General features: G+C 35.6%; 1 protein-coding gene across 2 annotated transcripts in view; it reads left to right on the plus strand.

Moving 5' to 3' along the window:
* OTOGL (otogelin like) overlaps positions 1-15,907 on the plus strand; it is a 162,883-nt gene that overhangs the window by 95,356 nt on the left and 51,620 nt on the right. For both annotated transcript variants that reach the window (XM_004602698.2, XM_055118362.1), the window contains 4 exons: positions 2,116-2,283; positions 4,724-5,002; positions 7,226-7,343; positions 15,705-15,784. In XM_004602698.2, coding sequence (XP_004602755.2) covers positions 2,116-2,283; positions 4,724-5,002; positions 7,226-7,343; positions 15,705-15,784 — 645 coding nt within the window. The remainder of the gene's footprint in view (positions 1-2,115; positions 2,284-4,723; positions 5,003-7,225; positions 7,344-15,704; positions 15,785-15,907) is intronic.

Below are 15,907 nucleotides of genomic sequence, written 5' to 3' on the forward strand. Positions count from 1 at the left end.
TTCTATCTCTACTCAAAGTGTCCAAGTCCATAACAGAGTTCTTTTCCTTATTTCCTTATAAGTGTCCCTCTCTTCACAATGTTAAAATGTCTCATCATGAGTCAGTGGAGATCATTTGAAGACACATGCATAATATTTGCAAATAAAAATGTCTCTTGGGACTCTAACTTTATCTTTATTGCTACGATGGAAAATTTGTTTCTTGTTCTCCTTCCAACTTGAAAAAGTTATAGCCCTCTAGTCCATTTATCTTCTTTCCTTCTCTCAAACTTAGCATTCAGAACCGAAGGATAAAATATTGTTTCTTGAATTTCTTTGAATCATTCTTCCTGCTATTGTTATTGAGATAAAATTTAGAGAAAGGAAGGAAATGAAATTCTCTGAAGACAACCAGATAATTCTATTTTTGGTTTGTTTTTGGGTCACACCCAGTGATGCTCAGGTGTTACTCCTGGCTCATGCAACAGGAATTACTCCTGGCGGTGCTCAGGGGACCATATGGGATACTGGGAATAGAACCTGGGTCGGCCTTGTGCAAAGCAAATGCCCTACCTGCTATGCTATCGCTCCAGCCCCGAGATAATTCTTATACTATGCTACTGCAAATGTATTGGCATTTGACATAATCTGCAACATAAAAAGACATTTTTCTCTAAAATTTATGCTATTGAGAAAATAATTACTTAATTTTGATGATTCTGAAGAAGCCAATTTTACAGTTTACTAGAACACTAATTGACATGGAGTTTGAATAGAAGACAAACCTAGTCTCATAACACCTAATATGTAAATGTTATTTTGCTTTTGCAGTAATAGTAAATTTTTAAAACTTATATTATTCTCTTATAAGATGAAATTTAGAGGAAAATTAAATTTTCCTGTAAAATTTCTGTAAAACTTAAAATTTTAATTTTCTAATTTAGGTTTGGTTCCATAATTCTTTTTTAAACTGATACTTTACTATAGTAATTCATTAGTAATTTTATTATCATAAATAAATATTTTCCACTCTAAATTGAGCTGTTTAAGTTCATGAGAAAATATCACATGTATCACTTGTCGTCCCATTGATCTTCGATTTGTTTGAGCTTGCGCCAATAACGTCACCATTTGTCCCTGTTGTGTGCTAGTGCAGCCCAATGATATCTATGAGAAAATATAATGTAAATAAAGATCTTTTACTTCCTTTTTAATTATATCTTATTTCCCTTTTAATACACACACTGGTGAAAGTCATCAATTCTGTCGTTATGTAATTCAAACTGCTAAGAACAGATATTTTTTTTTATTTTTGGGTCACACCCAGCAATGCTCAGGCATTACTCCTGGCTTTGCACTCAGGAATTACTCCTGGCGGTGCTTTGGGGACCATATGGGATGCTGGGGATCGAACCCGGGTTGGCTTAGTGCAAGGCAAATGCCCTAGCCACTGTGCTATCACTCTGGCCCAAGAACAGATTTTTTAATACTGTCAAGATACTGGCCATAAAGTTATATTTGATTTGTTAGAAGTAGATTAATATTTGAGCATTAGAATAGACAATTATCCAGATTAACTTTTTTATATGGGTGAGAAAATTTGAGGTCCCCCAAACTTGGTCAATCTTCTATCCAGTGCTGTTACATTTATGTACATATAATATACATAGCACTGTAGCACTGTCATCCAGTTGTTCATCGATTTGCTCAAGCGAGCACCAGTAACTTCTCCATTGTGAGACTTGTTACTGTTTTTGGCATATAAAGTACGCCACGGGTAGCTTGCCAGACTCTGCTGGGCAGGCAGGATACTCTCAGTAGCTTGCCAGACTCTCTGAGAGGGATGGAGGAATTGAACCTGGGTTGGCCGCGTGCAAGGCAAATGCCCTACCTGCTGTGCTATGACTCCATTCCCATAATCAACTGTGTATATTCTGTAAATAACACAATCTAAATATGCCTGAAAATCTTCCAAGCCATTAACTTTGAAGAGTTTAGTTATTTTATTTGTGGCAAATACTTAAATGTTTAATGGTTTTTCGAATAGTTTGTTATTAGACTTTATCCCATTAAATGGCAGTTCAAAATGCATCTGTCCTATGCAAACTAATAGCTCTCTCATTTGCATTTAACTAGGTCTTGGAGAAGGACCATATATGTTGGCAAGTTATGGGCAAAGTGGCCTTGTTCTAGGAGCCAATATCACCAGTAGAAGCATTTTCTCTTTACCAAGAAGCAGCACCCATGGCAATTTATTTTTTAGTTTTATGATCACTCCAGGCCTTTTCAAAGAGAAGGCATCATGTAAGTATAACTTACAACTGAATAAGAATTTTGTTTCCCAGCAGAGATAAGTACCAGGAGGATTACTCCACAGCTTTAGAAGCCAGTCTCGATGAGCTGCATAAAAGGCAGCTCAGATAGAGAAGGGACCACCAAGTAAAGGGTGCTAGGAGGGCCCGCTCGGAGTGGGAGATGCGGGTTGAAAGTAGACTATAGACCGAACATGATGGCCACTTAATACCTCTACTGCAAACCACAACACCCAAAGAGAGAGAGAGAGAGAGCAAAAGGGAATGCCCTGCCACAGAGACGGGGTGGTGTGGTGGTGGGGAGAGTGGGGTAGGTTTGGTGGGAGGGATGCAGGGACTATTGGTGGTAGAAAATGGGCACTAGTGGAGGGATGGGTACTCGACCATTGTGTGCCTGAAACACAAGCATAAAAGTTTGTAAGTCTGTAACGGTACCCCCATGGTGATTCACTAGTAAAAAAAATTTAAAAAGAAAGAATTTTGTTTCCAATTATATTCTTATTTATGTAACATATATTAATTTTATACTGAAGATATTTATATTTTCTTGATGTAATAAATATAAAACAAATTCTGGTACTGGTACATGAATCAACCATCTCTTTTGAATGTAAAATAGTCATTTGTTTATTTATTGGCATTTATTGATATTCTGCAATCCTGTATGATCTTATGTTTCCAGGTACCTGACCCCACATTTACTGGTTTGCATCTGTATATCTATATTTTAATATCCACTTGTTACTTGTGCTTAGTTTCCTATTCTGATCTGGTGAAAGTTGGGCTACACTGTTACTAACTGACTCTGTTTGGAGACATGCATGATATATTGCATAGGTTTAGGAAATATTCATTGAATGTAAGACTCTGACTTATCTTGAGAGTTCTCCCAGTTCTCCAGTGAGAATAAATTGCTTATTTCCTGTGAAAAAAAAAAGATTTTTCCTTGGCTATATTTAATCTATGAGAACATACCAATTATTGTATGTTCTAATTTATATGTCAGTTGTCTCATTTATATAGTGAAAGGATTTGTACAATTTAGCATGCAAACATTCCTTGAAAAATTATGTTCTATTTTAGAAGACTTTAAATTTTTTAACTTATGAGGATGCTTTAATAGAAAATAATTAATAGCTTTATATTTAAAAATTTTGGTTCAAAGGATCTAAAAACTGAGGGGGCTAGAGAGATAATAAGGCAAGTAAAATTTTTTTTTTCAAATATTAAAATCACATTTATTTTTCCTTTACTTAAGAAAATTTTTTTTTGTCTAGATGAAATCCACTTAATATGAGCACAAACAAGCACATTAAAGTAGATAAGTCACTGTCATTTATTACAGTAATTTTTTGTTTGTGTGTTTTGGGGTCATACCTGATCGTGCTTATGGGCTACTCTGGCTCTGTGTCCAAGGATTACTCCTGGTAAGGTTCAGAGGACCAGATGGGGTGCTGGGGGTTGAACCTGGGTCAGCCACATGCAATACAAGCAACCTATCCGCTGTATTATATAAATGGTCTCAGAAATATTTCACAAAAACCTTTCCTACCTAGATTTAAAAGCGCTATGAGCGATAGCACAGCGGGTAGGGCATTTGCCGGCAAGTAAAATTTTTGCTTACCTTGCATGCTGCTGACCTGGATTCGATCCTTGGCACTACATATTCTTCCCTGAGCACTGCCAAGTATAACCCCAAAGCAAAAAACTGAAAAAAGATCAATTTTGTAAATTAAATTAAAATAATATTAATTGAAAATATTTTATATTATCAGGAGCTTTATGAATATGGGAAGATTTAAAAGCACATAACAGAAAGGGTGACAGTTCTGCTATGCTTTGTAGTTGTTCATTAGCCATGTGATCACTAATGGGAAATGGACTGTAATGTTGAACAAATAGCCTTCTCTTGGTGCATTAAAACCGCTTGCAAAAACATCTGCTCATTAAGAACCCAGTGATACTGAAATAAATCTGCACATTTAAATTGATGTCTCTCTATTCTCTTGTTTTTTTTCTATCATCTCACTTAGTCATTCGTAAATTTTATGCATACGAAAATGTTAACTCACACAAGACAAACGTGTCCAATTAATCATTGAGTTACTTATAAGAAATTGTGTATTTTGTGTTTTAAAAATGGTATTTCTTTTTTCTCCATAAACATGATAAATTATTTTAGAAACAAAACTAATCAAAGATTGATTTTGGGGGAGCTCTCCCTGTCATCCACTATATTTAAATGCCACTTTTCCCTTTCTTGGATCATTTAATTCACTTCTGAAATCTTTGTGATTGACATTAATTTTCTATGACACTTGTGTAGTTTTATTTTTATCAATTTTATAAATTCACTTTATAATGCCAATGTTAATAATTTGCCTTCTCCAGAGAACCCAGGATATTGTCATATACACTGCTCTGTTTTACAGCCTTAGCACTTGTTTCCTTGGAATCTGCTGAAAGGCCAAACTACTTTCTCTATGTCCAAGATGATGACACTCTTAGTTTGGAACTGTGGGAGGCAAATTCAGCCTTTCAAAGGAGAGCCACTTTTTTCCACCATCAAGGCCTCTGGATTCCTGATTACAGTGCATTCGAATTATATAGCAAGAAAGGCTTTTTCATCGTATTCTCAGATTCAACTGTCAAAGCATCAAAATATGATGATTCTGAAGCATTTAAGCATTCAAGTAGCTTCAGCATTGAAGGTAGGTTTTTGGACATCGATAAATAGGAGATTTATAAAATAGAAAATTTTGAGGGTTTAATCTTTTAAATATTCCTTAATGTACATATCACAGCATGATCTTGGTGTTTTTTTTAAGGTCTGTGTCACCAAGATTACTTATCTGTAAAATTAAAGAAATGATGCCTGTTTCATAGGGGAATTTTGTCATGTAATATATTTTATACATTAGAAGGCAAGAGACATAAAACTGTGGATAAAGCACTTGCCTTGCATGCATGCAGCCAACACTAATTCAAATCCTGACACCTTGTATAGTCCCCTGGGCCTCATGATAGAAATAATTCTTGAGGATAGGGCCAGGAGTAAATACTGAGCATTGTCGGGTGTGGCTCCAAAACACAAACAAGCAAACAAAGCCAACAACAATAGATACTTGGAAAATTAGAAAAACCTTAATGTTACTTGTTCTTATTGCTCCAGTTGCTGTTTATACTCTTGTCTGAACTTTGGAAATAGAATTCACCCACGTATTTTGGTTGTCTATTGTTTGTATCTATTTTTCCTTTTCTAAAATTTCACTTTAATCTGAGTTTTAACATTAAAAATAGTGGGTTTATCGCTGTCCTTTGAATGCTAAGCTATCTGTAATTTAATCACTGAAAGATTTTCCTGGTTGAGCAAAAGCCCAATCTTGTTTCTAGAGATATTTACGATTCTACAGCTATGAATTTTCTGAATTCCAGAGAGAAAGTCTTATCGCTTCATATGGTGTTTAAAAGTTATTTAAAAATGTAAGAGTTTTATATTTTGGGGGTGTCCACAAAATATTTTATTCTAGTTAATTTTCTAAATCAGTCTAAGAGAACTGGTCATATGCCTTTCTACATTGCGTGGCACGTAAGTGACTACTTTGCTCATTGAGTCCAGGAATCTTTCTTGATTTAAAAGTTGAACTTTACACATACTTTTTCCACTCCAATCTAGACATCTATCCCATAAAAATTGGATTCACTGATTCCTTCTGAACATTATTTTGGTTTTGGTTTTGGGTTTTAGTTCAGGGGCCATGTCCAGTGGTATTCAGGGATTACTCCTGGCTCTGTACTCAGGGATCACTCCTGAGAGGGCTCTTGGGACCATATGGGTTTCCAGGGATTGAACCATAGTTGGCTGCTTCCAAGACAAGCAACTTATTCATTATACTCTTTCCAAAACTCCTCATGAACTTTGGGAAACTGCAGCCAATGACATTAACAAAATATCTGAAACAGATTTTGTGGTCTTCCAAATCTAAAACTATATTCTACTATAGCACTATAGCTATGATGGGTCTTGGAGAGAGTCATCTATCAAGACCCATAATATACAACCAACAATCATTCTAGTCTTTAGATTCATAAATTCTATACAAAAAGTCTTATTTTCCTTTTCATATTGAATTCTCTATCTTACATCTGAAAATATAACCTTACTCTTTACCTGTTTTCCTTTATGAACTTCTCTTTTGAAGAGAAGGGTTTGGATGGCTCTGCTAGGAAGGAGATGTCTAAGCACAAAATACAAAAATGCTTCTTGTATTTTGAAAGTTTTAGCAAAAAATCTAGGTGGAAACATTTTCAATCTAGGGAGGTTTGATAATTGTGCTATTGAGTTCCATTCTTTTGTTTGGGTTACCTTTCATGTATGAGACAATATGCTATGTACTTCATGAACAAAAATGAAGTGTCCCCTCTAAGTTTAATATCAAAAAAGTCGTCTTTGGGTCAGCCATTCCCTTTTTTTTAAAATTTGGCAAGTTTCCAAGTCTTTATTTACTATAAAATAGAATATATCATTCAAGAAATATGTTTCAAGGATAAAAGAACAATGGGCATGTTTTTATGACATATTTAACTGATGGACAAAAATTACAAGAAATAAAATTCCAAACATCTTGTGTTATTCTTAAGAGTGTATCTATCAATAAGAACCAACCAAACAAAAACAAAATGAAAATGCTTTACCTTGTTTCTTTTATCTGCTTGCTTTGAAAAATATTTGGAAGATGCACTAATATTTACATATTCAATGTGACATGAATTTTTTTAATTATTATTAAGCAAATACAATGCTGTCATCTCTTGCCCACACCATATGATCAAAAAAGGTTTGAAGACTAGAAAGATAAATGTCACAAATACTTTATTTTTTAATTTACAGATTAAAAATATATTCAATATCATTTTTTTCTTCCACTCTCCAGAACTCCAGGCAGCCGTGCCTTACAGGAGGATGTGCGAATGGAGATATGAACCTTGTGCCACTCCCTGCTTTAAAACATGTACTGACCCAGAAGCACTGGACTGTAAATTTCTTCCTCCGTAAGTTATAATCATTGCAGGGGAAAGGTCTATCACTTATCACAGCTTTTTTTTAGCAATATTTTAAAATTAAAAATTTGAGAGAACATTTGTATATGCTATAAAATAATTTATGAATTTTGTTCATTTTATTCAAACAGTTATATCTAGGATCTGTTATATGCCAAGAATTCTTCTAGCAAATACATCAGGGAACAAAGGAGACAAAATAGTTGTCCTTATGTAACTAATTGTTTGCTTAGATGGGACAAAGAATAAATGAAAATAGAAATGTTTAATGCAATAAGTAGTTCAATGTGATATGTTTAATGCAACATTTGTGTTGTGTGTTATGAATAAAATTGAGGAAGGCAGGGGATGTGGGGATGCAGGGACATAAAGGGGTATGTGTGTGTGTGCATGTGCATTTGTGCGTACACACACGCATGCATGTATGCACTAACCAACACTGGATGTTTAGTGGAAAACATGCTGATAATGAGATAGGTCTGAAATGACCAAGTAAGCAGAGTAAGACAGTAAGTAAATAAATGGAAATATCTGAGAGAAATACGGCCAGAGACTGGGCAGTCTCTGGAGGCAAATAATATAAGACAATAAGGACTTTCCCTCCTGTGCCCTGTTGTGCTTGGGGGTGTAGTGTATAACTTAATTTTTAAAAAATTTGGTGCTGTACAAAGGGTAAGGCACTTGCCTTTCATGCAGCTGATTTGGATTCAATCTCCAGCAACATATATAGTTTCCTGGGCCTCTCCAGGAGAGATCCCTGAGCACAGAACTAGGAGTTAGTCCTAAGCAGCTTGGTTGTGCCCCCCACTCCCAAATAAATTTTACTTTGGCTTTTATGTTGAAAATGAAAACCAATTTATCACTGTCATCCCGTTGTTCTTCTATTTACTCGAGCGGGCATCAATAATGTCTCTATTCCTCTCAGCCCTGAGATTTTAGCAGCTTCTCCTTACTCATCTTTCTCAATGATTGGAGGCTCTTTCAGGGTCAGGGGAATGAGACCTATCATTACTGTTTTTGGCATATCGAATATTCTATGGGTAGCTTGCCAAGCTCTGCCCGTATGGGTGGGATACTCTTGGTAGCTTGCCGTGCTCTCCGGGAGGTATGTATATACTGTATCCCATTGATCAATGATTTGCTCGAGAGGGCCCAGTAACGTCTCTGTTCATCTTAGCCCTGAGATTTTAGCAGCCTCTCTTTACTCGTCCTTCCCAACGGTGCCACATTAGAGGCTCTTCAGGGTCAGGGGAATGAGATCCATTGTTGTTACTGTATTTGGCATATGAATACACCACAAGGAGCTTGTCAGGCTCTCCCATGTGGGCAGTAAACTCTTGGTAGCTTGCCAGGTTCTCCAAGAGGGAGAACTAGGCTATCAAATGTTACTTCCAGGAACTTGGTTTTATAGTCTCTGGATGATGGCTGTTGATGGGATTACACAATGCTGGGGGCAGAAAATAAAAATAATATGAAGAAATGAGAAGAAATTGAGAAGATGAACTTGTTGAGTCATGCAGAATAAATTACATATAGAAGATGTAATTAAACATTAAAAGTTATATAAAAATGAACATATTTTGCATACAGTTGGAACTTGAGTTATAAAAATCAGAAAAGTAGAGGAGTTAAAGCCTCAAGTTTAGACCTCAGCACCTTGTAAATGGATTATTATAAAATTATAATATAATATGGATTTTATATAATATAATTTTATATTATAAAATCTATAATTTATGTATTTTTGTGATTATGAATATTGAACAGATAACTTGAGTGATTCAATCTAGTAGAAGCACAAAATTAACGTTTATAAAAATAATAAAATATTAAGAGCAGTATTGAGGAAAAGTCAGGAACTTAAGGTTTGGATGATTTTAATTGGACATAAATGTTATTCCTCAAGTAAAAAGCAAAAAAATGGAGACAGGATGCAAATACATTAAAAATTTTTGCTGCAAAAGAGAATAGAAAAATAAAATCAATAATCTGAGGAAATATTTTTCAAAAAGTCAATTTACGCTAGGCATTTATACCAAGAAAGGTCCTGGGCATATTAATACAGGTAATGCAGGACATGCAACCCTTCTTGAGGGCCCTCACTGGCTTCAATAATGATACAGAAATGAAAACAGATGAGGACAATGCAGTGGAAAGACGTTGAGAAGAATAAACTCAATACTAGAGCACATTTCACCCTCATTCTAGGTTATTGATGTTTATGCTATATAAAAAGAATTAAATAAGCAAATAGGGGAAGTGAGAACTTATATGAGAAAATATGGTGAACTGATGTACCATGCATCAACATAATTATTTCTTATATATAGTATACTGTTATAAGAATCATTCTTCATTTTATTATATTTATTAGTGAGAGGCTGAGAATATTACAAGTTTTATGAAACAATGAGAGCCTGCCATGTGACACCCATTTTAAAGGCTTTAACTGCTAGTTTCTGGAAAATATTTTAAAAGGATTACTGTGGTTTTTTGACTAGACAGAAGAATTGGAAAATTGAGTTGTACAAAAATTGCCATTTATTTAATTTAATTATATGCAACAATCCTAGCCTTTTTAATCAGTCTACTAACTTTAATTTTTCATTGTGTTTGACAAAGTTTAAAGTAAAATAGGAATATGACACACTGGTTAGAGATATTTTTCATGCCAATTTTATGAAATAAATGATTGTTCATGTAAGCAAACTTTTCTATTAGAAATTATTTGTGAAGAATTCAAGGCATGGTTTAATATGTCTCATGTTAATAGGGAAATTAGCTTTTCTTGATTTTTAAAAAGTATTTCTTGGTTGTCTTCTATGAAAAAGTGCCCTGGGGTGGCCACAGTTTCTTTAGGTTCTTTTATTTTTCATTTATTAATATATTTATTTTGCATTTAATTTTATTGTTATTAAAGTAGCATGGTTTATGATAGTGTTACTGTAAAACCAGGCTTGAGATAGAAGAGATCACTTTGTGATGCAAAAGCGAGAGGAATCTTATTGTTAGCTTGAGCTAGGGTCCAAGTCCACACCAACACAGCGACATAGCAGCTTCAAGACAAGGACCCTGACTCTAGTTTCAGAAGGCATTATATAGCATTTGATGCTGTAAACTATTCATTCTTTGCTGTTAACAAATGACAATCTCTGGCGCTACTCATTGCTGATACAGCACACGGTGATTGATTGAGCCCACCTGCTGGGCCCAAGGAGTTTCCAAGTGGGGTGTTGGTTGGCTTGTTTCCCATTGTGTCATGTCTGGGAAACCGAAACTGCTTCAGTTCCAGGAACTGACCCCGAGGCCTACCTGATTTTTCTCATTTCTACCTCCTGTCATGGCAGTTGCCATTGCTTACTATGTGGCTCATGTCTTCATTACTGTTCATGCTTTTGACTTACAATCTACCAAAGTGTCTCAAAGCCCACTATTTCTCCAGCACTGTCCCTGAGTTGTTCCTGGTCTTCCTCTCGCCCTTTCTCAGCTCCCAAACTTGGTCATCTCAGTGCTGTCGTCAGAGGTCAGAGGTTCCTTTCCATTGAACACTGTTCATTCTCTTGCTTTGTTTCTTTATATACCATCTATGAGTGAGGTTATCCAGCATTTGTCAATTAGATTTATTTTTATTTACATGACACTTCCAATTCCATACATTTGCTCTCTTTTAGCACGAGCAAAATTTTCTTTTCCAATAGCTGAGTGTATATACACTGCAGTTTCATTATCCACTTATTCACATTGGACATTTTAACTTAGTTTCTATTTCTTGGAGATTGACAATTTCCCTGAAATGAACATAGGTGGGCAGATATCTTTATGAATTTATAGTTTTGTGTTTGGGGAATCGATGCCCAGGAACAGAATCCCTGATTCATGTGGTGGTTCTGTTTTTGTTTGAGAAGTTTCAATACTGTTTTCCAGAGAGACTGAATGAGATGACAGTTCTTTCAACAGTGAATGAAGTTCATCTTCGCTGTATCCCCATGAATATTGGTTATTCCCTATCTTTTGATTTAGACTATTCTTATAATTGTTCTGATTTTAATTTCCTAAATAATCAGGGGTGATGAAAACTTTTTCACATGCATGTCGGCTATATATCATCTTTAAAGAAATGATCATTCAGCAGCTCTCCAATTTTTATTGATGTGGTTGGTTTTATTGGTTTGATTTGGGCGAGTGCTTAATATACTTGAATAAAAGTCTTTTGTCACGTGTGTGGCATGCACATATTTTCTCCCATTTTATATGGTGTGTTTATATTTTAACAGCAGTTTCTTGCACAGTTCAGAAACTTTTTAGTTTGATGTAGTAACATTTGTGTTTGCTTTTTTTAAATTAATTTATTCTTTTATTGAATCACCATGTGGAAAGTTACAAAGCTTTCAGGTTTAGGTCTCAGTCATACAGTGCTCGAACACCCATCCCTTCACCAATGCACATATTCCACCACCAAGTATCACAGTATATTTCCCCCCTCCCTCCAACCTCCCCAGCCCCCCACCCCGCCTGTGTAACTGATGAATTTCACTTTACTTTCACTTTACTTTGATTACATTGAATATTTCAACAAAAAGCTCACTATTATTGTTTGGAGTTTCTCCCCCCTAAAGACAGACCTGCTGAAAAAGGAACCATTTGATAATTTGTTTTCCATTGCTGAGAATGAAGAGATATGAGGTCAAGTGGCCGCACTAGCGGCCTCACGGTTTTGGATTTCTGTATTTTAGTATTTAAGTAACTAAGTCCAAAGAAATATCTGCCAGAAATTGCATCATTGCAAGCTTGTACCTCTCAGCTACTCTATATTCCACATATGAGTGCAATCTTTTCACTGTCAGTAGAGTCAAATCATTGAAGATACCTCTGAATCATTATCTCAGACATTCATGCCTCTCTTTTCCATGGTAAATTTCATGAATTTGGGTCTAATGTCAAGGTCTTTAATTCATTTTGAGTGGTGCAAAATCAAGGTTCATATTTTTGTTTTTTAACAAGTAGCTAACAAGTTTTCCCAACTCCATTTGTTAAAGAGACTTTCCTTGCTTCATTTCATGCATCTAGATCATTTGTTTAGATTAAATTTGAACTTTTGTCTGTGGGCTTACAATTCTACTTCATTTGTGTGAGAGTCTGATTTTATTTCAGAATTACACATTTTTAATTATTATAACTTTAGCACAGCAGCACGCAGCCGACCTTGGTTCGATTCTTCCATCCCTCTCGGAGAGCCCAACAAGCTACCGAGAGTATCCCACCCACACACAGAAGAGCCTGGCAAGCTATCTGTGGAGTATTCGATATGCCAAAAACAGTAACAAGTCTCACAACGGAGACATTACTGGTTTCCGCTTGAGCAAATTGATGAACAACAGGATAACAGGGCTACAGTGCTACAGTGCTATATAGTTTAAATATAGTTTAAATCCAGGCAATGCAATGTCTCCTGTTTCTGCCTCCACCCACTACCAACTTGGTATTCTCAGGATTTACTCCTGACCCTGTGTTCAGGGATAACTCATGGCAGTGCTCAATGGGCCATATGTGATGTCCCGGATAGAACAAGGGTTGCTTGTTGTTGCAAGTCCCTTAGACACTGTAACAATTTCTCAGTTTTCCCCTTTTTTGGGGAATTGTCTCCCATTTTCTTTTTCTTCAGTATTATTTTGACCATTTGAACAGATTTTTGCTTCTACTTAAATTTTAGTAGTATTATTTTTTACCTCTTGAATAACATCATTGGAATTTTTATAGAGATTGCATTAAATCTCTGTTGTGCTTTGGATAAACTTGTTCTTTTATCAATGTTAATTCTTCTAAGTAATAAAATGTAATACTTTTCATTTTGTAATATTTACTGAGAGTTCTTGATGTTTTGATTTTTAAACATCAAGACCTTAATGTTGAGGCCTTTAAACATTAAGATCTAAATATCAAGAACTCTACGTAAATATAAAAATTTTCATTCACTAATTCCTTTTATTGAATTAATTCATAGGTACTTGAAAATTTGAACATGATAACAAATAGGATTAAAATTTTATTTCTTCTCTTATGGTTCCTCATTTCATATGGAAATGCTATAGATTTTTGTCTGTTGATTTTGTAGCCTGATTTTACTCACCTGGTTTACTGTATCTAAAAGGACTCTTTTCCATGTATATGAAAATTATAGGGATCTTTATGTACATTATCATTCCACTTGCATTTCTATTTTTCATTGGATTTAAGTCTTGAGTAATTTTGGTTCAAGTTTTTACTTTACAGATGAACAAATTATTGTTTTGAAACATTAAATTATTATAGCAACTTGATGGTATATTTGAGGGAACAAACCTTATATAACCATGTTTGTATTAATTCTCTCTAGCAAGTATTAATCTAATAATTGACACGAGGAACAACATTTATTTTCTTTAAATTAGTAAAAATGGATTTTGAATCCTCGTGGAGGAGAAGAAAAATGTAAAGTCAGTCATGTCATATCTTGATTTTCTTTTTTAATTTAATTTAATTTTTTAAAGTAGTCCACAATATTTGATTATATTTAACAATCAAACACCAATCCCATCACCATTACACCTTCCCACCACCTTATTTTGGATATTTCTCTCCTGCAGCCCAACCATCTGCCCCAAAGCAAAACCAAAATAATTTATTTTGTATTGTTTGTTATGAATAAACCACTAAAAATGCTCCAAAAATGTTTCCTCGAGGAAAGTACGTGAAGATTATTGTATTTCACCCAGGGACCATTAAGCTCTTCTATAAGAAATTACAAACATGTTGTTAAAGGTTAAGCCTTGTGTGTTTTATATCTCTGTATCACTGTCACTGTCATCCAGTTGTTCATCAATTTGCTTGAACGGGCACCATTAATGTCTCCGTCCTAGCCCGGAGATTTTAGCAGCCTCTCTTTATGTGTCCTTCCCAGTGGTGATGCACTGGATGCTCTTTCAGGGTCAGGGGAATGAGACTCCATCATCGTTACTGTTTGTGGCATATCAAATATGCCACGGGTATTTTGCCAGGCTCTGCCTTGCAGGCAGCATACTCTCGGTAGCTTACTAGGTTCTCTGAGAAGGAGAACTATGTATATATCTGTAAAAATTTATTTCCTTCTAAGATTGGTTGCCTTATACTTTGCACTCCATCAAATGTGGTGCATTACTCTTGGAATATGAGTGATGTGAGGTAAGAGATGTCCAGGAATAGGTTAACCCATGGGTGTGGCTTGGCTCTGAGCATGTGGAGAGTAGCTGTGAGATGGCAGTGGTTGGGTTCTGGAGGTTTTCAGCTTCTAGGGCTGGGTCCCTTGGGGTGTGGAGGGGGTCTCACCCATCCCCTGCAGGGTGCCTCAGTGAAACAACATGAACCGGAGTCTGGCAGCATAGCTATGGTGAGTTGTTTTATGCTCTCTTCCAAGAGATTTATAATGAGTCTCTGGATCATGGCCATTGATGAGATTATCTGGCATCAACCATAGGTGGCTTGTGGGCATGACTGCCAAGTTGCTGGAAACAGGGGAGATAGGGGGAGCAGGTCATTGCTTTTATTTTATTAAGGGAACATCATTCCCAATTTTCTTTGGGCCAAACTTTGGCCCCTAAAGCCTATGCCCAAGGCTTCTTGAAATTTGAGATCCTTGCTTTTCTTCTGTGTCATGCATGAAATGTCATCAAATGTGGGCTTAAATCTGGTATCCGAAGAGATCCACGTGCAACCACCTCACTCAAATTAGTGCCACACATTTGGGTTTAAACTCTGATAATTTTGAGAATTTCTCCCTTGGACCCACCCTTCCCCATTCTCAAAGATGGGCAGCCATTTCCCAGTTCCACTCTGATACCCAGAAACTTTTATTTTTTCAGTGGGTTTTTGGACATAGTAATAGGCAGAAAAAATCATCAAAGATTCTGCTTTTGTCCTACCAACATTCTCAATGCAAGTCTTTGCAAAGAATAGATTTATATCTTTAGGAGTATAATAGTGCAATCAATGCACTCAATGTACTAGCTGATAGTGCAATCAATGCCGATTAAAATCACAATGATATTTGCACCTTTTCCTTGCTTTTAGAACATGACCTTAGTGTATCATAGCCATATGTGTGTATTTGAAATGTTCTGTTTTCAAATTGTGCCTTAATCATAAATGATATTTCTTTATTATCCACATACTGTATTGTATAAAAGGGTGTATGATGGAAGGGTAGCAAGTGGCGGAATACTTAGCTTGAGAATGAGAATAGAAAAATACAGAAAAATGAATGTTGCATGCATATGTTTACAGCAAAATATATTCTATATCTTTTATCAGTGTGATTTGTTTTCTTTTTTTTACACAAAGGGTTGAAGGATGCTTGCCCCACTGTCCTAAAAATATGATCCTGGATGAAGTTACCCTCAAGTGTGTTTTTCCAGGAGACTGTAAGTATGCACCTTGCTTAATTTATTTTGAAATGTCAAGCAATAAAAGCCTCCCTCAACCTTCAACTCTGGCCCTAAGGATATAGTAAGTAACTAAGGCTCTTGCCTGCATGTGCACAGCCC

The sequence above is a fragment of the Sorex araneus genome, chromosome 10 (genome assembly GCF_027595985.1).
Source record: "Sorex araneus isolate mSorAra2 chromosome 10, mSorAra2.pri, whole genome shotgun sequence".
Lineage (NCBI taxonomy): Eukaryota > Metazoa > Chordata > Mammalia > Eulipotyphla > Soricidae > Sorex > Sorex araneus.